Source organism: Microcaecilia unicolor, chromosome 3, assembly GCF_901765095.1.
Source record: "Microcaecilia unicolor chromosome 3, aMicUni1.1, whole genome shotgun sequence".
Taxonomy (NCBI): domain Eukaryota; kingdom Metazoa; phylum Chordata; class Amphibia; order Gymnophiona; family Siphonopidae; genus Microcaecilia; species Microcaecilia unicolor.
This window is the reverse complement of record NC_044033.1, coordinates 377,384,778-377,412,569: the sequence shown is the minus strand read 5'-3', so window position 1 is coordinate 377,412,569 and position 27,792 is coordinate 377,384,778. Positions and strand designations below refer to the sequence as shown.

Below are 27,792 nucleotides of genomic sequence, written 5' to 3'. Positions count from 1 at the left end.
AGAAGAAATGCAAAAGAATAGCAAAACCTTGCTAATAATAATAAAAAAAGTTATTCTGGAAAATAACCAAAATCAAAATGAAAAAATAAAATTCAAAAGAAATAAAGAGATACAGTCAACAGGCAGCGGTGAGCATGCCAGAAATTAATTATTTATGCAACACTACATGGTCTCTACTCTGAGGTGGCTCATAAAATACATATTTAACTATGCATGTACAAGAGTAATTTAGGAAAAAGTGTGTCCCTAATTGGAGCACCCCAGGTTTTAATAAAAGAAAACTCTTATTTCTTTTCTGTATATTCTTAGTTATTTCTGGAAAAATCCTGACTAGGGCACCCAAAAAGGGAATATTCAAAATATTTTTAAAGAAGAGTTTAAGAAGCCAGACTCTGTCCAATGGAAGTGGAAAAGTTGCTATCATAGTTGCTAAAGTCACAGATTTGTCAAAGATTCCAATATACCAGAAATACTGAGGACATCCATTTCCTACTCAGGGGTGCCTTGATTTTTTTTTACTCTCTTTTCGTAGCCGATGGCAAGTAACATATCTGAGAAACTGGTGGAAAAATTGCCTTTGGAATTTGCAGAATTTCTACCAAATATCTTTTGAACATGTCAGGAGTAACATAAGGCACCTTAGGAGAGTTTTTAAGGTGTAGATTAGAAAAACTTGCCAAGGTCTCTCAATTTTCCACCTTCATTCTTAAGTTAATATTATCTTTCATAAGATGGGAGTTAACAAGCTGTAAATTGAGTTGTATGATCTCCCAAGATATACTTAACTTGAGACAACCATTGCTGAAAAACAGTAATATTAGAAATATTACTCTGAAGAGCTTCTGTCATCTCTAGCAATTGAGAAGAAATAGCCTTCCCCAGTTCAGAAATAGAGGTCCACAAATTTTCCAACAAGAAAATTGTTGATTTCTGAAGAACCATTGGTGAAACAGAAAATATTGTGCCCGACTCGCACTGACCTTGTCCTGAAGCCACTCCTACTGACACTGTCATGAGCCCTCCTGCAGTTGCTGCAATGCCATAATGACCCGGAGAGGATTGATCCACTTCCTCTGTCTCACCGGTTGCTTCCCCTCCATTGGGCGGTGTATTCTGCTTCTTGTGCAGGTCAGTGGCAATAAACTCCAGCAGTGTTCCTTGCACAGACTGGGGAAAAGGAGAGCGCATATCTGGGGTAAAAGAGATCTTTTAGCTGAAGACCGGTGAGGCACCCCTTGGAGACACCGCTAAAACAACCGGCATAGCCCCGGAAGGACAAATGAATCCATAGGACCGGAGGCAAGTGGGGAAGATGCTTACGAGGTTCTGAGGGGTAAGCCCTCTCTAACTGTTTTCTTCACCATAAGGAATTAACGTGGGGTGCACATCACTAAGCTACTGCCACCAAATTGATATTTGAATTTCTTTATTAGCTGTCAGTGCCTTTTGGGAGCACCACATAGTATAGGAATCCTTCTTTATGATACTGCAAAATCCTGCCATACTTTAAAGCAGTCAACTTGGACATTAAGCATATGTAGTCCAATTTTAAGAGGACCATCTCAATAGGTGGAATATGTGGTTGTTTTCAAAATCTTGCCAGTATAATCTTTGCAGTTGTAAAGAGGTGAGTTGCCTACTTGTGAGCCCTTTCAAAATTCCAACCACTTTATGGTGGAGCAAAGTACCTTCTGGACTGTGGGGATATGATAACTGTAAAATAATATTCAGTAGTCCAAAGATTGCTGTCCAGAAAGCATGCTCTACTAGACAGGTCCACCGTATGTGCAGGAGAGTACCCCACTCTCCGTAGTTCTGCCAACATCTGTCCATATTTTATAGATCTTGGCTAAACAAACTGGGGTATAGTACCACTGGTAAGAAATTTTGAAGCCATTTCAGTCATGCTATTAGACATTGATATTTTAAACAGATAAATATCATAGTCCAATCTTTAAAATCTGAAGTTCGAGCTAATTCTTTTTCCCATCTATCAATATAAAAAAATGCCAGCATATGCTGGGCTAATAGAGTTTTATATATTCTACTTATCCCCCCTCTTCCTGTGCCTATATGTAATACCTTTTCCAAATCGGTTTCATCTAATTGCAAATCAGCTTGGGCCCTTTTAAGTATAAGAAGGTGTATTTTCAAAGCACTTAGATGTATAAAGTTACAAGGAGGAGCATTTTCGAAAGGGACGTCCAAGTTTTGTTTTGGACATCCTCGCAAAACGTCCCGATCCAGGGGCGGGGAAACCCGTATTTTTGAAACAAGATGGCCATCTTTCATTTCTAAAATACCGTCAGGGACTTCCAAATCCTTAAATTTGGTCGTCCCTAGACATGGACGTTCCTGATTTTTGGCGGTTTTCGAAACCAAGGACGCCCATCTCAAACGACCAAATACAAGCTATTTAGGTGTGGGAGGAGCCAGCATTTATAGTGCACTTGGCCCCCTGACATGCCAGTACACCAACTGGGCACCCTAGGGGGCACTGCAGTGGACTTCATAAATTGCTCCTAGGAACATAGCTCCCTTACTTTATGTGCTGAGCCGCCCAACCCCCCCCCCCAAACCCACTACCTCCAACTGTACACCACTACCATAGCCCTTATGGGTGAAGGGGGGCACCTAGATGTGGGTACGGTGGGTTTTGGAGAGCTCGCTGTTTCCTCTACAAATGTAACAGGTGTGTGGGGGGGGGGGGGATGGGGCTGGGTCCGCCTGTCTGAAGTGCACTGCATCCACTAAAACTGCTCCAGGCACAAGCCTAGAAGGTACAGGGGAGGAGGAAAGGACGGGGGGGAGCAGGTGGGGGAAAGGGGAGGAGGGAGGGAAGGATCAATTTATTGGGTGGAAATGTATATTTTTACACCTTTGGTCATATGTAACCTATTGTAATTGTGAAGATTCAGGTGTGAGATGCAGTCATGTTATATGTCATTACTAAAAGGTTAGAATATATCATTGGGGAGGAGGGGGATGGGGTGGGATGAAGGAAAATGTTAGAATATGATGTAAAGAAGATGCCTAGCTCTTATTTGGATGTTTCGGTTTTAATGTATGGTGAATGGAGCTTGTTGACGTTGTAAAATCATCAATAAAAAATGTTGAAACATGAAACTGCTCCAGGGACTTGCATACTGCTGTCATTGACCTGAGTACAACATCTGAAGCTGGCATAGAGGCTGGCACAAAATATTTTTAAAGATGTTTTTTGAGGGTGAGAGGGGGTTAGTGATCACTGGGGGGGAGTAAGGGGAGGTCATCCCTGATTCTCTCTGGTGGTCATCTGGTCATTTTGGGCACCTTTTTGTGCCTTAGTCATAAAAAAAAAACAGGTCTGGGTGAAAACGTCCAAGTGCTCGTCAGGGACGTCCTTCTTTTTTTTCCATTATGGGTCAAGGACGTCCAAGTGTTAGGCATGGCCAAGTCCCTTCTTTGCTACGCCACTGATACCACCCCTTGAACTTTGGCCATCCCTGCGATGTCCAGAATCATTTTTCGATTATACCGATTTGGGCATTTCTGTGAGAAGGACGTCTATCTTCCGATTTGTGTCGCAAGGTGGGTGTCTTTCTCTTTTGAAAATGAGCCCGATAGTAGTGCTTGAAAATGACCCCCTATGTCTCTTAATAGTCTATACTGGAATGTCTTGTGTTGTGTCACCCCATATTCCTCACTATGATCATCTAAAGGTGATAATCCCTCTTCCTCCCATACTTGCCCTAGGGTGTGTAGTGAAGCTGTCACCCATCTAGCAAATATGATTGAATAAACTTGACAGGCTGAAGATAGGACCCAACGTGGTGAACTGGATTAGGAACTGGTTGATGGACAGACGCCAGAGGGTTGTGGTAAATGTAATTCACTCGAATGAGGGAAAGGTGAGTAGTGGATTGCCTCAGGGATTGATGCTGGGGCCTATTCTGTTCAATATATTTGAGAGTGACATTGCCGAAGGATTAGAAGGTAAAGTTTGCCTTTTTATGGATGACACCAAGGTTTGTAACAGAGTGGACAACATGAAAAAAGATCTGCAGAAGCTAGAAGAATGGTCTAATGTTTGGCAATTAAAATTCAATGCAAAGAAATGCAAAATGATGCACTTAAGGAGTAGAAATCCACGGGAGACGTATGTGTTAGGCGGTGAGAGACTGGTATATACAGCTGGGGAGAGGGATCTTGGGGTGATAGTATCTGAGGATCTGAAAGCAATGAAACAGTATGACAGGGCGGTGGCCATAGCCAGAAGGTTTCTAGGCTGTATAGAGAGAAGTGTGACCAGCAGAAGAAAGGAGGTATTGATGTCCCTGTACATGTCGTTGGTGAGGTCCCACTTGGAGTATTGTGTTCAGTTTTGGAGGCCGTATCTTGCTAAGGATGTAAAAAAAATTGAAGCAGTGCAAAGAAAGGGATTTGCGTTGCAAAATGTATGAGGAGAGACTTGCTGACCTGAACATGTATACCTTGGCGGAAAGGAGAAATAGGGGTGATATGATACAGACGTTCAAATATTTGAAAGGTATTAATCTGCAAACGAACCTGTTCCGGAGACGGGAAGGTGGTAGAACTAGAGGACATGAAATGAGGTTGAAGGGGGGCAGATTCAAGAAAAATGTCAGGAAGTATTTTTTTCACAGAGTGGTGGATACTTGGAATGCCATTCCGCAGTAGGTGGTGGAGATGAAAACGGTAATTGAATTCAAAAATGCATGGGATAAACAAACATAAAGGAATCCTGTTCAGAAGGAGTGGATCCTCAGAAGCAGGGCCGTGCCGATGTGGTAAGCGGGGTAAGCGCCGCAGGGGGGCGCCATCCTCTGGGGGGGCGCCGCCGCTGCGTGCTTACCTTGCCCCTCCCGCTCCCATGTAGGAACTGCCCACCCTCTTCTCCCCCCCAAGATCCCTTTCCTTTTTTTTTTCTTTTAAATTTACCTTCTTCCGGCAGCGCAGCATCAGTGAAGGAGGCGGCGCTCCCAGTCCCGACGTCTCTAGCCTTCCATTGGTTCGCTCAGTGTCCCACCTTCTTCTGACGTCATCCTTGACGTCAGAAGAAGGCGGAACACTGAGCGAACCAATGGAAGGCTAGAAGAGACGTCGGGACTGGGAGCGCCGCCTCCTTCACTGACGCTGCGCTGCCGGAGGAAGGTAAATTTAAAAGAAAAAAAAAAGGAAAGGGATCTTGGGGGGGAGAAGAGGGCGGGCAGTTCCTACATGGGAGCGGGAGGGCAGGGGAGAGAGGAGCATAGATGGGAGGGCAGGGTTCATGGAAGGGAGAGAGGGGAATTGCTTGATCGGGATGAATGGCAGGGGACAGATGGGCATGGATGGGTGGGAGGGTAGGGCTCAGGGAGAGAGGGGAATCGCTGCCTTGGAGCCAGGCAGGTGCGGGGGGGGGTGGCGCCAACTGGTAGTCTGCAGGGGGGGCGCCAGAGACCCTTGGCACGGCCCTGCTCAGAAGCTTAGCCGAGATTGGGTGGCAGCACCGGTGGTTGGGAGGCGGGGCTAGTACTGGGCAGACTTCTACGGTCTGTGACCTGAAAGTGATAGATACAAATCAAGGTCAGGTATACATATAAAGTTGCGCATATGAGTTTATCTTGTTGGGCAGACTGGATGGACCGTGCAGGTCTTTTTCTGCCGTCACCTACTATATTACTTTCCTGCTTATTTTCGAAGGAGAAGGGTGCCCATCTTCCGACACAAATCGGGAGATGGGCATCCTTCTCCTAAGGTCGCCCAAATCGGCATAATCGAAAGCCGATTTTGGGCGTCCCCAACCGCTTTCCGTCGCGGGGACGACCAAAGTTGAAGGGGGCGTGTCGGCAGTGTACAGAAGGCGGGACAGGGGCATGGTTAACAGATGGGGCGTCCTTGGCCGATAATGGAAAAAGAAGGGCGTCCCTGACGAGCATTTGGCCGACTTTACTTGGTCCATTTTTTTTCACGACCAAGCATCAAAAAGGTGCCCGAACTGACCAGATGACCTCCCCTGACTTCCTCAGTGGTCACTAACCCCCTCCTACCCCGAAAAAAACAACTTCAAAAACTTTTGTCTTTTTTTTTTTTTTTTTAGAGCATGTCCTTCGCTATGCCTCCGTCCCTGCGACGGCAGTTGAGGACGTCCAAAATGTGGATATTTCTGTGAGAAGGACATCCATGCCTTTGCTTTGCTTCAGACACCCTTTTTATTTACTTATTTGGATTTTGGATCACAAGTAGCAGCAGTGGGATTTGAACTGGCCACCTCTGGATTGCAAGACCAGTGCTCTAACCACTAGGCCACTCTGCCACTCCTCCACTCCACAGCCTTGAAATTTGGCCATCCCTGTGGGGAGTGTGGCAGTATGCAGGTCCCTGGGGGGGGGGGTATGTGTGTGTCAGCAGAGGCATAATGAAGGCGTGGACGTCCTTCTTTCAAACATTTTGGATGTCCTCAACCGCCCCCCACAGGGATGGCCAAATTTCAAGGGAGTGGAGGAGTGGCAGAGTGGCCTAGTGGTTAGAGCACTGGTCTTGCAATCTAGAGGTGGCCAGTTCAAATCCCACTGCTGCTACTTGTGATCCAAAATCCAAATAAATAAAGGGGGTGTTGGAGGCATAACAGGCACGGATGTCCTTCTCACAAACATCCAAATTTTGGACGTCCTCAACTGCCGTTGCAGGGAAGGACATCCTGAACTGCCGTCGCTTCCACTCCTTAGGAAGGAAATCGTGTGCAAATGAGCTAACAGCGAGCAGCTCATTTGCATGCAGTTTCCTTCATGCATGCTCGTTCCTTTCCGGTTTGGTAAGGGAAGGGCTTTTTCCATCCAGTTAGTGGGACCTGTGCACTACAAATGCTGGCTCCTCCCACGACCAAATGGCTTGGAGTTGGTCGTTTCAGAGATGGGCGTCCTCGCTTTCCATTATCGTCGAAAACCGGGGACGACCATCTCTAAGGTCGACCTAAATTTCATGATTTGGGTGTCCCCAACCGTATTATCAAAACGAAAGATGGACATCCATCTTGTTTCGATAATACGGGTTGTCCCGCCCCTTTACGGGGCCATCCTTAGAGATGGGCGCCCCTGTTCGATTATCCCCCTCCACTTTACTATGTTTTGCTTGACAGAATAGCTTCAGTTTGAAAGGAATTCGCTGAACCATTTGAACACAGTCCCTGCTATTCCTATCTGATCCAGGCATTCGAGTAGCAGTGTGTGGTCAACCTTTTCAAATGCTGCAGATATATTAGATTGGAGAAGAAATACTTGGTCTTCTTTGCTTAGGTGGTGTTTGACATTTGTAGTTAGAACTAGTTTCAGTGTTTCCGTACTATGTGACGATCTGAAGTCAAATTGTGACCAGTGTAAAATAGCTATAAAGAGAGATATCTATTATATAAAACTCACCCTTAACGTTCTATTGGCTTCTGACGTCACTGAAGCCAAGGTTCGTATGTTCGAAGCTCTGAAGCCTCGAAAATCACAGTCTCTGGGCCCCGCCCTCGCGTCAAATGTTATGACGTTGAGGGCGGAGGAGGAGCAATTCACTGCCCTCGCGTCAAACGTTATGACGTTGAGGGCGGAGGCGGAGCAATTTACCAACATCGACGACGGGTGGGGGGGCACAGGAAAGCCTTGCTAGCGCCCGTTTCATTGGCTCCAGAAACGGGCCTTTTTTTACTAGTTTACTAATATTGGTTTCTAATACTTTAGTAAAAAGGGGTATGCTTGCCACTGGGTGGTAGTTTGCAGGCGATGTTACATCTAGGCCAGATCCCTTCAGTAGTGGAGTGAGAACAATTTCATGCATATCAGGAGGAAGAGAGCCAGTTTTTAAAAGCTCACTGAGATTGAGTAACCAGTTTACTGCTTCCATAGGGATGGGTTTGAGTAGGTGGTTTGGGCATTGATCCAGGGAACAGTTGGCTTGAGAGCATTTCAATAGCATTGATCTTACATCCTCAACTGTTAGTGGTTGAAAAGATTCCCAATTTTGATCAGTTTTGAGTCCTTGGGTTGTAAGATCTCAGACGATTTGGGGCTGAGCTACGGGTTGGACTATTTTCCTCTGTTGGTGTAGCTTTAGATAGTTTGGACCTAATTTGGAGGATCTTGTTGACAAAATGATCAGCTATGTCTTGGGCGGTGGGACATGTTTTCTTTGAATGTTCATCTTTATTAGTGGAAGCTAATGTTTTAACTAAGGAGAAATGTATTTTGTTTTTAAGATCATCTTGACCTGTTAGGCTGCTATAGTACGGGTATTCTGACCTACCTTTTTGTAGCATCGGAAGGCTGACTTCCATTTGGATTTAACAGTAGTATCTTTGTTCTTTCCCCATTGCTTTTTAAGGCGTCAACATTCCTTTTTTAGGATGGATAGTTCCTCTGTAAACCATGACGATTTCTTGACCTTTATACTGGTAAATGGAGCAATTTTGTCTTTTGTGGCTTTCACCTTGATGTCCCAGTGGGATTTGATCGAACTATGTGTAGGAGATGCTGTAGTGAGGGACTCCGTTAGCTCAGACCAGAAAGTGTCCTCATTGATTTTACCTCTGATGGAGATGAGTTTGGATGACTTGTGTCTGGTTAAGCTTGACATACAGATATCAATGGTGAAATCCAGTTGGAATTGGTCAGACCATGGTATTGGCTTCCATTTGGATGAACTTATCAAGCTATTAGGATAGGAAGTCATGAAGTCTAACATATGGCCTTTTTCATGAGTTTTACCTTTGGAGAATGAAATTAGTTCGCAGTCCTTCAGGACTGATTTGAAGTTGTGGACATTAGTGTCTGCATCATTTTCCAAGTGTAGGTTTGTCTCCCAGGAAAACAGTCCTTGAAAATTGTGACATGGCAGAGGAAGTAATCTCTTCAAGTGGAGGGTCTGCTAAGGATCAGGCTCCCGGAGGATGGTAAATGAGGAGTAGAGCGATTTGATTTGCCTCTTTTGAATCATTGCAGAATTTGCACAGCATATATTCCAGTTCAGGGAGAACCCCAGAACTAACTAAAGACATGTGGAAAAAACTCTTAAAGATAAGAGCAAGTCTCCTTTTTTTTTTTTTTTGTCCCCTGTGTAGAATGAAGAATACCATAACCGCGGTGGGTAGATGTGGGGCAGTATTGGACTGTCAACTGCTGTGAGCCATGTTTCTGAGATAAACAGAAAACCCAGATCTGAAGATTCTAGCAGATCCCTGAGTAAGAGCCTAGTTCCCCACAGACATGGCATTTTTATTTATTTTTTTATTGGGATTTATTAACCACCTTTATGAAGAGATTTCACCCAAGGCAGTGTACAGCAGGTACAGTTTAATATAAAACTTACAATTTTGTTAACAGCATAACAATAGTAAAATAACCAAGAATAAACATAAACACAATAAGGGGCCCTTTTACTAAGGGGCACTGAAAAATGGCCTGCACTGGCGGGTACAGGAGTGCGTTGTGACTTGTGTTCCAAAGTGGAGAATTATTTGGATAATTGCAAAAGGTAGCAAGGTTTTTTAGGCTTTCAAATGCTAGCCTTTTGGTTCTGACAGTATATATTGCCATTGTCTATCACATATCTGACATTACAATTAGGGTGTTTCTTAGTACAGGGTTTTCTAGATAGGTTATAGATTACGATGATAGGATTAGGCATTAAGGTATCTGGTAGGTTGCTACCCAGCATGCTCAAGAGGGCTAAGCAAATCCATGTGCGCAACTACATGGTAATAACTTTTGGAGCTAGTTTAAGTCGATCACTTTTGGTGCTTTTTATCAGTCCTAAATGTGCGCTGTTAAAGGCTTCAGAACGGAGACCTCCTTGAAGGTAGATGCCACTGATGGTGAGCAGACGTCAGAGGGGCATTTTCGACTGGGGACGCCCATCTCCGAGGATGGTGCCGCGAAGGGGCGGGGCTGACCATATGTTCGAACAAGATGGGCGTCCATCTTCATTTCGATAATACGGTTGGGGCCGGCCAAATGTTTGAGATGGCTGGCATCAGTTTTCGCTGATAATGGAAACCGAGGCCGGCGATCTCAAAGCCGGCCAAATCCAAGGCATTTGGTCATGGGAGTAGCCAGTATTTGTAGTGCACTGGCCCCCCTGACATGCCAGGACACCAACCGGGCACCCTAGGGAGCACTTCTAAACATTAAAAAAAAAAAAGCTCCCAGGTGCATAGCTCCTTTACCTTGGGTGCTGAGCCCCCCAACCCCCCCCCCCCCAAACCCACTCCCCACAACTATACACCACTACCATAGCCCTAAGGGGTGAAGGGGGCACCTAGATGTGGGTACAGTGGGTTTTGGGTGGGTTTTGAAGGGCTCCCATTTTCCACCACAAGTGTAACAGGTAGGGGGGAAGGGCCTGGGTCCGCCTGCCTGAAGTCCACTGCACCCACTAAAATTGCTCCAGGGACCTGTATACTGCTGCGATGGACCTGAGTATGACATTTGGGGCTGGCAAAAAAAGCTTTTAAAGTTGTTCTTTTTTTTAGGGTGGGAGGGGGTTAGTGACCACTGGGGTAGTCAGGGGAGGTGATCCCTGATTCCCTCTGGTGGTCATCTGGTCAGTTCGGGCACTGTTTTGGGAATTCGACCTGAAAAAAAAGGGACCAAATAAAGTGGACCAAATTCTCGCCAGGGACGCCCTTCTTTTTTCCATTATCGGCCGAGGATGCCCATCTCTTAAGCACGCCCCTGTCCCACCTTCGCGACCCTTCCGACAGGCCCCTGGGAACTTTGGCCGTCCTGGCGACGGAAAGCTGTTGGAGCCGGCCAAAATCGGCTTTCGGTTATACCGATTTGGCTGGCTTCAGGAGATGGCCGGCCATCTCCCGATTTGTGTCGGAAGATGGCCGGGAATCTCTTTCGAAAATAAGCTGGATAGTGTCTCAGATACTCATAAGGTGGGGCAGTGTGGATGTGCCAGGCTTCAAAATGACGTTAATACTTGCTATAATTAGATATGGTTCCTCATTTAAGCTGCCGTTCTTTCATAGTCCATCGTGCAACAGTAGGGGGAGTTTAGATCAGGCGAGAGGCCACAGTGTAGCTCTCATAGAGTTGTTAATTTCCTTTATTTGCAGTTTGAGATGTGATTATAAGTACAGAGGTGAGCAGGATAGGTATTTGTAAGACAATGGAGAGAACTGACCTTAAGCACTCCTTGGGTTCCTCTATCAGGCTGCTGTTCTTCCATTGTGAGTCGTGCAGCTTTGAAGGGCGAGTTCAGGGCTGGCGGCAGGCTGCTGTGTAGCTCTCATGGTTACAAATCCAGATAATTCTCTTATTCAAGTTGCAGGATTGGAATTACTGCAGACGGGGGGGGGGGGGGGGGGGGGGCAGAGGTGGTGGTCTGAACAGTTCAGGTATTTGTAAGACAAAGGGGTTTCATTGACCTTAAGCACACCTTGAAATGTAGCCAGAGGAAATGCTAATACATTACTGGTTTAAATCTCCACAAAACTTGGGTCTTCACTTAAACAGTCTCATTTGAAATACTGTTTTTCTTGGTTAGGAATAAATTGCATGTAGACTTGTATCATTCAGAGTATAGCTAAAGATGGTTTGTTGTTGGGAGCAGTTAACATTGGAGTGTTAATTATGTAGACTGTGCTTGTATAGGGTCTGAGACCCTTTGAAGTATCAGCTTCCTATGAAGCTGAGCTCTGTTGCTTCAATAAAGAGTTCTTATTTGGAATGAGATATGAAGTCAGTCAGCTAATTCTACCTATTTTTTGTACTTTTAAAACTTGAAGCAAGATAATTTGGTTTTTAAAGTCCAGTATCTAATATTTAACAGGCAGTTCTGTTCATTAGAGACATACATCAGATGGTTGTGTTTCACTCCTGTGGAAGTTTTAAAGCTGAGCAAACTTCAGCAAGGTATCAAGAGATTTGTAGATGATAAAAGTTATAGATAAGAACTTTAACTCAAGTTGTAGTGGTGGTTTCAGTTAGCAGTTTCTGATCCTGGTGTCCTTTGTTCCAATTGATGCAGATCTCTGGAGGTTTTTCAGTTGTAGTTCCAGTTTATTTCTCAAGCAAAGAGAGAGAGTGTGCTTGTATGAGAAATGCAGGGAGGCAAAAAGTTGTATTTATCCAAACAAATGAAATTTAACTGAGTGAAGAAAGAAAACTCCACTCCGGAATGGTCCCCTCCCCCCCCCCCCCAAAAAAAAATAGAACGAGCAAAAGTAAGCAGTAAATAAGCAAATAGAGCATTATTTGTCCTGGATTGTAGGAGCTTGATGTGAACACATCCTCTCCTCTCATAATGAATGGAGAAAAGATTGACCTCCAAATTCTTAATTTTGCCATGTTTCTTAGTGGTTTTCCTACAGTGTTAACTTTCTGGTGTGTTTGATATGTCTGGAGTACTGCTAATAATCTCTGGGGCTCCTCTAGTTTCTGTTTGAATCTTTGTGAGGTAACTCTTACATAATACTCTTTACTCAAAACATACATTTTGATGCACAGTTCTAATAACGACAACCTAAATTCTTTTTTTTTAAATTATAACAATGCTTTTACATGTACTTTATATGTTTAAATTTATTATTTGATAACTCATCAAGTAAAATTGGACTAATGGTGGTTCTCAATTGCTGCTGTTTCTTACTGATCATTTTATCGGTTGATTTACTGTTCCCATGTCCTGCAGATCTCGAAGTTATCCCTGCAATGTAATTGCAAAGAAGAGAATGAAACCCCACCTTCTTGTTGGGTGATTAAACATGGAGATTCGTTGTGGTGGCTTATTGTTCAGTTCAAAGTTTGACTCTGGTAACCTTGCTCGTGTAGAGAAAGTACAGCACCAGGATGGAGATGGGGATGCAGCTGGAAATGGCTCATCAGTGTCTGGAGGCTTGCTGTCCACTCTTGACTATGAATTCAATGTGTGGACAAAACCTGATTGTGCTGAAACAGAACATGAAAATGGGAACAGGTAAGAAGTCACCCACATTGGCTTTCTTATTGTAAATGGGTTTACTTAATTTTTCCATCTGTCAGAATATATTTTCCCTTCTGGGCTCTGACATAAATACATAAGTATTGCCATACTGTGACAGACTGAAGGTCGATCAAGCCCACCATCCTGTTTCTTCCAGGTCACAAGTACCTGGCTAGATCCCAAAAAAGTACAATACATTTTATGCTGCTTATCCTAGAAATAATATTATCTCCTGTCAACTGTATGTTTAATTACTGACCTCAGCGGTGCCTACTGAATAAACCTTCAAATCAGTGAGCTTTACGCATCCACCTCTTCATTGGTCTGTGATATATTTTCTAATTATTAACTTTTTCTTTTCTATTCTTTCTTAAACTCTTTCTTTTATTTATTTTAGTGTCCACCATTTATGCTGGTCTCCATTCACAATCGTACATTTACTATCAGATACTCATCTTTTGGTGATTGTGAAGGTTATCAATAGAAATCGAACAAAATAAAACATGGAAAAGAAAATAAGATGATACCTTTTTTATTGGACATAACTTAATACATTTCTTGATTAGCTTTCGAAGGTTGCCCTTCTTCGTCAGATCGGAAATAAGCAAATGTGGTAGCAGATAGTATATATAAGAGAAACATCAAAGCATTACTTTGACAGTATGACAGAGTGGGAGGGTGGGGGTATGCATGGGGACATCAAAGCATTTCATTGATATTCTAACAGGATGGGTGTTAGTAGGTGAGAGGAGGGTAATAAACAGAGAAATACAACTTTATGGTTTATAATGGGTTAGAAAACCCAGATCCTTGTTAAGTCCTGTCTGTTGGGTGTTAAAATATTCAATCATTCTTATTTCAAAGGTCTTACGTTCCTGTATTGTTTTAAAATTACCTTTCAGTATTCTTACTGTGAAATCACTGGTGCAGTGTTCTGGTCTTGTAAAGTGTTGGCCCACAGGGGTGGGGGCTTGACTGGCACCGGCTATTTTCATGTGATGTCTGTGCAGATTGAATCTTGTCTTAAGCATCTGGCCTGTTTCTCCAATATAGCATCCTTCGTTACATTTTTTACACTGAATGATATATACCACATTGGAAGATGAGCATGTAAAATAGTCCTTTATGCTGGCCTTCCGACAGCCACTAAACTTAAAACACAAGCTGATCAGAAGTAAACTCCCAACACAGACTGAAAAAGAAAAGGGCATGTTTCCCTGTAACACGTACAGCTGCAAGCTATGCCAAAACATTTCACAAGACCCCACAGTCATTCACAAGGGAAAAATATTCAACATAAAGGACTCTGTCAGACTGTCAAAGTAATGCTTTGATGTTTCTCTTATATATACTATCTGCTACCACATTTGCTTATTTCCGATCTGACGAAGAAGGGCAACCTTCGAAAGCTAATCAAGAAATGTATTATGTCCAATAAAAAAGGTATCATCTTATTTTCTTTTCCATGTTTTATTTTGTTTGATTTCTATTGATAACCTTTAAGAGTGGACTAACATGGCTACCACACCTCTCTACTTAGGTGATTGTGAAAAGCTCTGTATCAGGGGATTCTGGAATTATCAAAATCTCCTGATTGAGATTAGTGGCACACATAAGTATCCTAGAAATAAGACATAATTGTCATAATACATTTTTATGCCTTTCAGTGAGTTCAAGGACTCCTATATTACATTTAGAACTCCGAAGAGCTGATCTTTTCTAAACCATACAGTGCTGCAGTTCCGAGCTCTATGTATGTTTTTGTGTATTGAGGCCAGCAACACTGATTTCATATGAAGAATATCCTTAGTCTGCCTTCACCTAGAGCAGGCTGCTCCTATACATTAAGAACAGCAAACTTACCAAGACATCATGATGCGTTAAGACTAGAGAATGACACGGGGATGGGGACCCGCAGTAACCATGGGGACGGGGACAGAACCCACGGGGACGGGGCAGGGATGGGGACAGAGGCCACGAGGACGGGTACAAACTTTGTCCCTGTGTCATTTTCTACTTTGAAGCCTGTTAATGAACTGGACTGTTATTTATGTTTGAGTGATGCAGACAACGATATTTTGATTTTTTTTTTTGGAAAAAAGCAAACATGCTGGCCACAACTAGCAAAATTTGCATGGGGGATCCTGTATATCCTGCTACCAGCACATCTTCTAAGAAGACATCTTCTGTGACTGTGGAAGACAGAAGAGCTAGACTGAATCCTGAGATTGTTGATGACTTCTTATTCATTCACAGATTAAAAAATCGTAACAGTGCTTCATAGGGCATATTTCTTCCCTCTAGGGCATACAGAACGGGTTGTATTTTGTACCCCTGCAAATTTTAACAGGGTGGATTAGGATTTCTTGGGGTAGTGGAAATCAGCTATTGTTGGGGTTGGAAGGGTAGTGGTGAGGAGGGTTATTATAGCTTCTCACTGTTATTGTTTTCTATTTATAATTTATACACAATAGTTGCACAGCATATTGTTCCTTTTTATTCTTTAATAAACAGATTTTAATAATTGTTCGAGGCTTCTGCAGATGAGGACAGAGCCCATGGGGATGGAGTGGGGACGGGGGCAGAGCTGGTAGTGGGAGGCGGGGATAGTGCTGGGCAGACTTATAAGGTCTGTGCCAGAGCCGGTGGTGGGAGGCGGGGATAGTGCTGGGCAGACTTATACGGTCTGTGCCAGAGCCGGTGGTGGGAGGCAGGACTGGAGGTTGGGAGGCAGGGATAGTGCTGGGCAGACTTATACGGTCTGTGCCAGAGCCGGTGGTGGGAGGTGGGACTGGAGGTTGGGAGGCAGGGATAGTGCTGGGCAGACTTATACGGTCTCTGCCAGAGCCGGTGGTTGGGAGGCGGGGATAGTGCTGGGCAGACTTATACGGTCTGTGCCCTGAGGAGCACAGGTACAAATCAAAGTAGGGTATACACAAAAAGTAGCACACATGAGTTGTCTTGTTGGGCAGACTGGATGGACCGTGCAGGTCTTTTTTCTGCCGTCATCTACTATGTTACTATGTTAACCTGCGTGGACGGGGTGGGGATGAAGACAGGGCCTGCGGGGACAGGACGGGGACAGAGACAGAACCGGTGGGGATGGGGACAAACTTTGTCCCCTTGTCATTCTCTAGTTCAGGCCTAGTTATCCGTGAATAATATCTGGGGGTAATATGCAGCAGCCGGCAATTAAACCCAGATATTCAGTGCTGGGCCATGTCTGGGCTTTGGCATTGAATATCTGTTTTTGCGGAACTGGCTAGTGAATAGGCAGTTAAGTCAGATATTTGGCACTTAATCAGTTATGGGTTACCGCATAAAGATAGGACTGACTTTATGTGATCGTATTTATGTGGTTAATTTGAACTGTAAGTGCTGAATATTGGTACTGAACCGGCCAAGTGCCGACTCAGCCTTCCCAAAATAGCCGGTTTGCAGTTCATGCTAACTGGCTATTTTCAGCAGCATTAATGGCTTAAGTACCGCTGAAAACTAGTGGTTAGCCCCGAACAGACAATTTAACTGGCCAGGAGATGTTTCTGGCTGGTTAAATCGCTTTGAATATCAACCCCATCCATATGTAGAAGTTAGACAATAATTCACACTGGTCCCTATGGAACAGTGTAGGTAGAGACATGCAATAGTATATTTTAGTAGCACTCTAGAAATTGTACAAAAAAAAAATCACACCTCTTATGAGCAATTCTGAATTCTAACTCCTTATCTATATTTCTTACTAAACTGAGAATATGAAACTACTAGAAATAATAACGATTTTATTTACATAAAAACTATTTACATGAAGAAAAGCATAAATGAATGAAGACAGAAGTAATAACAGGAACGTGATACATTTAGAAAATCATAGAACAAAAGTCAGATGTCTGTGTTATAACTGCTGGAATGTGCACTAATCAGACATTGATTAAACAAATCCACAACTCCCTGGACACAATATGTGCTTGTTACCCCAAAGTGATTACCAAGCTTGTCTTATGACCTGGATCTAAGAGCTGATTACTCCCTCAGGAACAGCTGGGACAGCTGGCAGTACCTGGGGAATGCTGCAATGCCTATCAGTTGGTGGGTGATGGAGAGAAAACAGCTGATGCGATGAGCTGAGGAAGGTAGAGTCAAGAGGCTTGATAGCTAAATCAGACCCAAGGTCCAGAGGGTATGGCCTTTTATATCAATTGTACCATCGGGACTGGCTCCAATGATAGTTCCACACAAGATGATTGGTTGTGCCCTTTGTTATGGCTGGCAAAACCACAAGAATGTCTTTTGATGTTACTCTTGGTGCATCTCTAGAAACTCTGGCTCTGAACAGTCTTGAGAATCGACATGACAACATATCATATTCTGCATCAGCTGGATTGCCTAACTGGAATATGGGCAATGCTTGGACATGAAAATGTCTTTAATTAGAATAAACGTGACTTGGCAGAGCTCCAGTTCATATCAAAAATCTCTGTTTGTGAAGCACCAGGTGCTGCCCAGTTGATCATAGGTATTCAGAATACCTCAGGCACAGGTTTGCAAGCTCTTGCAGTGTACCTGTTATTTGTGGCAGGAGCTCGTACCCCTACACATGTTTAGCTCTGAAACTAAAATCTTCAAAAATATTGTCCATACTTCACCTTAATAAAATTTTTTTTATTGTTTTTACATTACATTATACAAGTCTTATATTTAACAAATTCCTACTCAGTTCCTACTGTGAATTACACAAACAAGAAGCCTGAACTGTCAATTTTTCAGGAATTATAGTAAAAAAAAATAAAGCAAATAAAATTTTTAGAAATGACAGTAAGAAATACCCAATGGAATCCAGTTTTTAGACATCCTTGCCAAGTTCCTTCAGCAAAAATGTACAAAATAAAAAAGTTTTAAAAATCATTCTAAATCTTAGATAAGACCTAATTGTTCTAATAGATGATGGCAGGGAGTTCCACACAAAGACAGCCTGATATGATAATGACGATGCCAGTGATATCATAGATGTAATTTTTCTTACTGAAGGAAAACGTAATAGATCACAGAAACTATAAGTATTACAACTAGCTAATAGATGTATTAAATCAGTCCTATATGGCGGCGCTTCTCCATAGAGTTTCTTAAAAGCCATTATACACAATTTGAACTGAACTCTGGCTTCTATTGGAAGCCAGTACAGGTCAAGAAGAACAGGAGTGACTGATTCAAATCTACGAAGGGAGTATATTAAACTGGCTGCCATATTCTGAATTGTTTGAAGCTGTCTGATTAATACCTTGGAATTATTCAAGAAAAACAGTATTACAATAGTCCATCCTTGATAAAATCAAAGTTTGCACTATAAGTCTAAATGCTGATTCCTCAAAATATTTTCTGATAATTCTGAGTTTCCTAAATAAGTAGAAAGACTTTTTTTTTTTTTACTGTAGATTTTATATAAGCCTTCATAATCAACCTCAACTCCAAGAATTCTTGAAGAGGCATTGAAGGAAAAGTCATCCCTGCCAGTGATGAAATTTTGGCAATTCATTGGGTTATCGGTAGAACCCAATCATAAAAATGTAGTTTTATCTCTGGATTTCATCTCATAGAAGCATAGAAATATGAGGGCATATAAAGGTCAAATGGCCCATCCAGTCTGCTCATTCTCCATAACTCTTAACTTCTTTTCCCAAGGGATCCCACATACTTGTCCCATGCTTTCTTAAACTCTGACACAGTCCTCGTCTCCACAACCTCCACCGGGTGTCAGGCTTCCTGTGAAACCACTGAGTTAGTGAGTCCTTGGACCCCTGCCGAGGAGCGGCAGCAGTAGGAGAATCACCCAAAACACAAGACAAGGCAGACCTCTGACAGAAAACTGCTGGACTTCACCTGCACTTGACTGCCCTTCCCCAGGAGTTGAGGGTGCAGGCGGCCGGCAGGACTTACCAGACAGGGCAGGAACAGGATACCAACAAAGAGACAAGCCGGGTCATGGGCAGGCAGCAGACAGTAGAATAAACCAAGAGATAAGCCGGGTCTTGGGCAGGCAGCAGACAGTAGAATAAACCAGGAGATAAGCAGGGCCAAAGCTGAAACGGAAAATAGCACAGACGCACTGCAACAACTTTCGCCGAGGGAAACTCCTCTGAGGACCTCTGTTGCAAGGCAAACTACTACTACTACTTAACATTTCTAGAGCGCTACTAGGGTTACACAGCGCTGTACAGTTTAACAAAAAAGGACAGTCCCTGCTCAAAAGAGCTTACAATCTAATGGGCGAAATGTCAAGTTGGAGCAGTCTAGATTTCCTGAATAGAAGTATGGTGGTTAGGTGCCGAAGGCGACATTGAAGAGGTGGGCTTTGAGCAAGGCTTTGAAGATGGGCAGGGAGGGGGCCTGGCTTATGGGCTCAGGGAGTTTATTCCAGGCATGGGGTGAGGCGAGGCAGAAAGAGCGGAGCCTGGAGTTGGCGGTGGTGGAGAAGGGTACTGAAAGGAGGGATTTGTCTTGAGAGCGGAGGTTACGGGAAGGAACGTAAGGGGAGATGAGGTAGAGAGGTAAAGAGGGGCTGCAGATCGAGTGCATTTGTAGGTTAATAGGAGAAGCTTGAACTGTATGTGGTACCTGATCGGAAGCCAGTGAAGTGACTTGAGGAGAGGAGTAATATGAGTATATCGGTCCAGGCGGAAGATAAGGTGTACAGCAGAGTTCTGAACGGACTGAAGGGGGGGGATAGATGGCAAAGTGGGAGGCCAGTGAGGAGTAGGTTGCAGTAGTCAAGGCGAGAGGTAATGAGAGAATGGATGAGAGTTTGGGTGGTGTGCTCAGAGAGGAAAAGACGAATTTTGCTAATGTTATAGAGGAAGAAGCGACAGGTCTTGGCTATCTGCTGGATATGCGCAGAGAAGGAGAGGGAGGAGTCAAAGATGACTCCGAGGTTGCGGGCAGATGAGATAGGGACGATGAGGGTGTTATCAACTGAGACAGAGAGTGGAGGGAGAGGAGAAGTGGGTTTGGGAGGGAAGATAATAAGCTCGGTCTTGGCCATGTTCAGTTTCAAGTGGCGGTTGGACATCCAGGCAGCAATGTCGGATAAGCAGGCTGATACTTTGGCCTGGGTTTCCGCAGTGATGTCTGGTGTGGAGAGGTAAAGCTGGGTGTCATCAGCATAAAGATGATATTGGAAACCATGAGAGGAGATTAGGGAGCCCAGGGAAGAGGTGTAGATTGAAAAAAGAAGGGGTCCAAGGACAGATCCCTGAGGAACTCCAACAGAGAGCGGGATTGGGGTGGAGGAAGAACCATGAGAGTGTACTCTGAAGGTACGGTGGGAGAGATAAGAGGAGAACCAGGAGAGGACAGAGCCCTGGAACCCAAATGAGGACAGTGTGGCGAGAAGTAAGTTGTGATTGACAGTGTCAAAAGCGGCGGATAGGTCGAGGAGGATGAAGATGGAGTAGTGGCCTTTGGATTTAGCAAGGAACAGGTCATTGCAGACTTTAGATAGTGCCGTTTCTGTCGAGTATAGGGGGCGAAAGCCAGATTGAAGCGGATCGAGGATGGCATGAGAGGAGAGAGGCAGCAGCTGTGAACGGCGCGTTCAGGTATCTTGGAGAGGAAGGGTAGGAGGGAAATGGGGCAGTAGTTGGAGGGACAGGTAGGGTCAAGTGATGGTTTTGTAAGGAGTGGTGTGACTACAGCATGTTTGAAGGTGTCAGGGACAGTTGCAGTGGAGAGAGAGAGGTTGAGGATATGACAGATGGAGGGGTGACAGTAGGAGTGATGGTGTTAAGTAAGTTGGTGGGGATGGGGTCTGAGGAGCAGTTGGTGCATTTTGAGGAGGAGAGAAGATGGGCAGTTTCCTCTTCGGTGATATCAGGAAAAGAGGAGAAGGAGGCCTGGGTTGGTTGGTTGAGGGAGTGGGTTATAGGGTGAAGAGGAGGAGATAGTTTGGTGGTGAATTTGAGGTTGATCTTCTGCACCTTGTCGCGGAAGTAGTCAGCCAGTGATTGAGGAGAGAGTGAGGGGGGGGGGGGGGGAGAGGAGGGCACTTTGAGGAGGGAGTTAAGGGTGGCGAAGAGACAACGAGGGTTAGAGCTGAAGGAATTAGTCAATTGGGTGTAATAGTCCTGTTTGGCGAGGAATAGGGAGGACTGGAAGGAGGATAGCATGAATTTGTAATGAATGAAATCAGTATGGGTGCAAGATTTCCTCCAGAGGCGTTTAGCCGATCGGGCGCAGGAGCAAAGGTATCGGGTGCAAGGGGTCAGCCAGGGCTGGGGATTAGTACGCCTTGTGGGACGGGAGATAGACGGTGCAAGGGCGTCCAGAGCAGAGGAGAGAGTGGCATTGTAAGTGGAGACAGCCTTGTCGACAGACTCGGAGGACATGATGGAAGGGAGGAGATCAGAGATACTAGAGGATAAGGTGGGAGGGTCGACGGCCTGGAGATTCCTGGAAGCAGTGGTTAGTGTTGGGCGGGACTGAGGGGGAGGGTGATGAAGTGTGAAGGTGATCAGGTGATGGTCAGAGAGAGGAAGAGCTGAGGCACAGAAATTGGAGGGTGAGCAGGTAGAAGACGAGGTCAAGACAATGGCCAGATTGATGAGTAGGGGTGGTGGAGCTCAGTTGGAGGTTGAAGGAGGAGGTTAGCGTGAGGAACTAGAAAGCATCCAGGTGGTTAATGAAGGCAAAGTACAAGGGAGGTCACCAGGTACGGGTACTGCTTAGTTTCAAAAACTCCCAAGACAGTCCGGAGGGCTGGAAGATCCGGACCGGACCGTAGTACCTTCTGGAACATGGGAAACAGCCAGCACTCAATCCATAGCAGCCACCAGGTCTAGCTACCAGGTGGCGAGATGAATGAGAGCATGAAACATGGGCCAAATTGTAACACCGGGAGACCATTCCATGCTTCCACCACTCTTTCCGTAAATGTATACTTTCTTAGATTCCTCCTAAGCCTGTTTCCTCGGAACTTCATTGTATTCCCCCTCATTCCAGAGTTTTCCTTCATTTGAAAAGGCTCTCTTCCTGTACATTAATGCCCTGAGAGATTTAAATGTTTGTCATATGTCTTCTTTCCCTCCTCTCTTCCAGCACCAGCTTATGTTTAACAATTTTTTTTATTGATGAATGCATATGTGAAACAATTGCATGCCAATCGGTATAACTTTGGTAATAAACATTTCAAACCTATGCTAATAAAGCTAAACAGCTATCATCAACATTTGCTTTTGTTTCCTCCCTCCCCCCTAACCTTCCCCTCCCTTCTCCCCTCCCCCTTCCTTATTAATATATTGATTAACTTTGGCATATATATGCAGAAGTGCTGTACATAACTATTGTCAAGAAATCTATATATTTACTTTGAAATGTATCAAGTAGCAGCCTGAGCATTTATTCAACAAAATTTTTTTTTCCAGCACCAGCTTAAATTGAACAGCCTTTTCCCTTGTCTGGGTTAAGGGTTATTGTTTGCTGTTGTTGGGTAGGGATTTTCATTTCAGTGAGATTGCTTTTGATTTAGTATGTATGAAATATTGTATTCTAAAACAAAATTGAGCAAAATGAAGAAAAAAGCAAATGAAAAGTTTGTGAGAATTTTCCCCTTAATGTTGTGCCATTAGCCCACCTCCTTTTTTTATTAATATTTTATTATAGACCAATTGTCATCCTGCTTATATCTCAGTTTTGGTGGGAATAGTAGTTATCTTGGCACCAGATTGTATGGCTCCCATGCTCTCTACCCTGGCACTGGCATCACTTCCTTCAATGACAGGGACTGAAACCACGATTGAATGGGGTCAGGGGTCTCAGGAGGGCCTCAGTATGAATTTGAACCTTGTTTTTCCAGGCCCATTCTGAGGACATTTGGGTGGTCCTGGAAATGTTCCAGGGATTCTGGTGGGGCAAACAATCCCCTCGGATCCCAAGGAAGTGATGTGGGGTTCTTGGATGTTGGATCCAGCTCCAAGCAGCCCAGGTGTGCTAATGGGGATGTGCCTGAAGGGAGTGGTCTCATGCTACCCACTTTATCATGAGAAAAGGTCTGGGGCAGGGTCCCTGGGAGATGATTTTCCCCCAAGGATTCATCAAAATATATGTTTTTAATATACAGTAGAACGCTGATTATCCGGACTATCCTCCTCAGAGGGTGCTCCAGATAATCATAAATCCGGATAATCGGACACATCAAATTTCTGTAAAGAAAACAAGATTACATTGCATATTAAACATTAGTTTTATTTTCATCAATATGTTTGCAGAAAAAAGTAGTTCTAATGAAAAAGTACAGTTTTAAAAAGTACAGTGCAGTGCTGTATTTCTTGTACATACTTATCTATACTACAGTACACTAAAAAAGTAAGTAATTCTTGCTTCAAGGCCGATTTTCGTTTCTCTGCTGCAAGATCACGTAGTCTTTTCAGAAATAGGAGCTGGATTGCACTGCTTTCTTCCTGCTTTTTCAGCCAAGCCATCACTGTATTTAAACATTCAAAGGCTTCTGCATGTGTTGGTCCTGCGTCAGCATCAACCTGGTGACCATCATCAATTTCTGATTCTTCATTTTCTTTGTCCTGTACTGATTCCACAATTTCATCATCTGTTAAGATCTTATACCCTGGATCATTTGTATCACTGCATATCTGTTCGCTGACATTCTCAACATCACAATCTGAGCATCCAGGAACCTGTAGAAGATCTCTGGTGGTGTTTTCAAGGACATAACAAAAGAGAGGGAACGAAGTACAAACTAAAGTCCAAACAAAAAAAACAGCACCACGGGCCTTTAAAAATGGAACACAGTTCTTTAATGAATGAGCCTTGACAAAAAGACCCGACACGGGCCGTGTTTCGGTGACCCGTGTCGGGTCTTTTTGTCAAGGCTCATTCATTAAAGAACTGTGTTCGCAGGTGCTAGTCACCGAAACACGGCCCGTGTCGGGTCTTTTTGTCAAGGCTCATTCATTAAAGAACTGTGTTCCATTTTTAAAGGCCCGTGGTGCTGTTTTTTTTGTTTGGTGTTTTCAAGGACATCATCTTCTTCTTCTCCCTCTCCGGGTCTTTCTTTTTTGTTTAGAATTATGTTCCACGTGTTTTTCAGGGTTTAGTTTTTAATATGATTCCAAGTGTCAGCTACCATGTAAGAACAAACTTTACACTCAATTTGTGAACTAATGGAAAATATTAGGAGAATGAAATTTTATATTCTAAAACCTTGTGTTGATAAGTTGTTGTGTGCAAAGTTTCACATTTATCACACCTTTAATTCCAGAGATATAAAAAGCCAAACTTTACAATTTTTTTGAGCTGCAAATTTTTTGGACCAAGTTTGCTCCAAGTTTTCTTCATGGAAATGGCTCATGAAGATTTTTGTAGTAGTTCGTTTAATAGATCGCAAAAAGTTGTACAAGATAGCCAAGTTTTGTTTCTCACAACAAAATATTGCCGGAGATACAGTGTCTCAAAGTTGCCGAAATCTCGGATTCATACCATAGAAGGCTGTAATATGGGGTCAAACAGATTACTATATCTCAGCAAGTATTGCATCGGCGAACGTAAAACTTTACCAATGTTCACTGAGGACATGTACGAATGTTCACAGGAAATTTTATCAAAATCCGTGATGGTCGAGCAGGGCACTTCTCTGAAATCAGACCACTTGACATGGAATGACCCTTGAAGATAGCAGAATGTGAAAAAAAGTATGAGGATGTAAAGTCTTTTAGAAGGCAATGTATACTGCTACATATATGCTGTAACAAATGAAAAATCCAACAATGCTCTGTTTAACTGCATGCCGTACTTCGGTCCCGTTTTTGGCGCCATCAATTTCTATGGGGACAATCTTCGGTTTAGCACACCACTGATAAGTGCAAGATTCGCTTATATGCATGGTTTAAGACTGCTCCTCTGCAGGAAAGACTCCGCATAAGTGCACGCATGGAATATGGAAGCCAATTGGCACATGACAAAGGGGCGATAAATTTGAAATCTCACTGGTTAATTGCCACAGGCAGAATAAGCGAAACAAAGTTGTTAGAGTGTACACTGGAGTCATCGTGCAATTGTAAGACTTTAACACTGGCTGAACGAATAGAAGTTCTTAAAAAATTAGAAAACAAACAAAGTCAAGCATCTATTGCTAAAGAATATGGTGTCAATCCCAGTCAAATTTCATGTATCTTGAAGCAGAAAGATCAGCTTCTGGAAGACTGGCAAAACAATACAAATCCACAACGGAAATGTAAACGGGCAGGAAAAGCTGAGGATGTAGAAGATGCTCTTCTTTGGTGGTTTTCTCAAGTCAGGAGCAGACAGTTTCCTGTCAGTGGTCCACTGCTTATGGAGAAAGCTAATCAGCTAGCTGAAAGTCTTGGACTAACTGAATTCAAAGCCAATGTTGGATGGTTGGAAAGATGGAAGGAGAGGAACAACATAAAATTCAAGAAACAGCATGGTGAAAAACAAGACGCTGATGACTTTGGTGCTGAAAATTGGGTTTTTTCAGTTCTTCCTACCATCTTGAACGAGTTTGCACCTCGTGACATTTTCAATGCTGACGAAAACGGTCTCTGCTGGCGAGCGATTCCTGATAGAACACTTGCATTCAAACAAGCCCAAATTACAGGAAGTAAAACATCGAAGGACCGACTGACGATCCTCCTCTGCTGCAATATGGATGGGAGTGAGAAGTTGGAACCACTTGTCATTGGATCGAGCAAACAGCTCTGTTGCTTCAAGAATGTTAAGCGACTTCCTGTGTCATACGAGGCTAACGCAAATTCATGGATCACTGGGGAAATTTGGAAGCAGTGGCTAAAGAAGTTAGACACTAGAATGCGGGCACAAAAGTGTCAGATTTTGTTGCTTTGTGATAATTGTGCTGCACACAGTGATGATGTCAGGCTGTCTAACGTCAAGGTGGTCTTCCTGCCCCCAAACACTACCCCTGATCCAACCTGTGGATCAGGGCATAATAGTCAATTTCAAACAACATTATCGGTCTCTTGTGCTATGTCGTCTGATGAGCGTTATGGATGACCAGACTGGCAAGGATAAACGTGCTGTTGAACTGGCTCGTAATCTATCACTGTTGGATAACCTACATATGCAGAAAGAAGCCTGGAATCATGTTACAGAAGCAACCATTGTGAACTGCTACAAGCGAGCAAGCTTTGTTAAGGATGTGGAGAGGGACGAAACAGATGCAGCTGTTGCAAACGCGTCAGATGAACAGGCTATTGACATTCTAGCCGGTGTTACTGAAGAGGAGTTTCATCACTATGTAGCTATTGATTACGATCTACAAACAGCTGACGACAGCACTGATGTCGAGATATGCGCCTACACGCAGTCAACGGCTGATGATGAAACAGATGATGAAATGGGCAGCGAGGCACTTGCTGACGAAATTCAACATCCTCTTGTCACTTTTGCAAGAGCGCTGGAGAGTCTCAACACTGTGCGGGCCTTTCTGGTGGCCACTGGATGTCAGTGCTATGACAGTTTTTACCGTCTGGCAGACGTAGTCTATGGAACTCACAGACACAATAGTGTACAGAGGACTATGACTGATTACTTCAAGTAAGCCTAACGTCAGTTAACGGAGACTGTATACTGTATGTATAATAAACAGTACTGTACATATGTTTATCAGATGTCAAGCTTCTTTGGGTCACAACGGTTAAGTGCGCGCTCCGGTTAACTGCATGTATTTCTTTGGTCCCAGACTCTTGCACTTATGCAGATTGCACTGTATATGCTTTGGCATTCAGACTGTACCACTCCTTATAGTGCTGATGTTGCTGGAATATTTGAATTTCTCTGCCTCCTATCTTCTAGTTCGAGGACACAAACTGTTGGCTCTGACTAGTCTAACAGATAAGAATAAATTCACTCGCTCCTTGTCTGATTGTGCTGTACTCTGAATGATTGTCCTCAGCTCCTGCTATTGCTGTGAGCTGCACTGTTGGAACTACAGCTTTAGGAATCTTTGAGATTGATCAGCTCTTCCCATTCCAAAAAGGAAGTGCTTATGAATGTAAGGGTACAAAACCTTTAAACATTTTGGTTCAGATTTGAGTTCTGCTTTACTAAAGTAGTACTGGTCAAGATCAATAAAAATTTGGCAACAGGTAATCAGACCTGCACTGCTACTGGTCTGAGTCCTTTTCCTTTTTAAGGCCCCAATTCACAAGGAGGAGGTGTTGCTCCCAAGAAGGTTTGATAACCGGAGATGGCATGAGCCTATGTGGCCCATGATGTGGGCTGAAGCCAGTAGGCGGAGCTTGTTGCTTTATCAGTTGCATTGTTTTTGGTGTAACAAGATGGTGGCAGCTGCATTTAGGAGAATTAAAACTTTCTTGGGTTGAGTGGATGGAGACCTTCAGCCTTGTGACATGCTGTCTCCTGTTATCAAACCTTGGTTGTTTCTGCCCTCTTGCCTCCAACTTTGTAAGGTACGAGGGGGAGGAGGAGGAGAAGGGCGAGTAACACTAGACCACCAGGCTAGATCTTTGCTGGGGGTGGGAGGTGTGGGGATGGGGTCGAGTCCACTGGACCACCAGGATGATTTAGTGCAAGGGGGGGTCAGTAGACCACTAGAGAGTTTCTTGAGTTGCATGGGAGGGCTCAAGGGGGGGGTCTGCTAGACTCCAGTGGACACCCTCTTGAGCCCCTCCCCCCATTCATCTAGGAAAAAAAAACTCAGGCTGTCTGTAGGAAGTTGTTAAATGCATTTGACAGCTCTGAGTCACAAACAGCGACCGATGCTGAAAAGGGGATCCGTGCATCTCATTTACATGTGATCCCCTTTGGGTATTGGTCGCTGTTTGCGACCTGGTAAATTTT

The 27,792-nt window shown here is 43.9% G+C and overlaps 1 protein-coding gene across 1 annotated transcript in view; it reads left to right on the top strand.

Annotated features, from left to right (window-relative positions):
* Positions 1–27,792, top strand: part of AGBL5 (ATP/GTP binding protein like 5) — a 557,199-nt gene that overhangs the window by 8,291 nt on the left and 521,116 nt on the right. The window contains 1 exon segment of the mRNA XM_030198622.1: positions 12,661–12,945. Coding sequence (XP_030054482.1) covers positions 12,734–12,945 — 212 coding nt within the window. The 5' untranslated portion in view covers positions 12,661–12,733.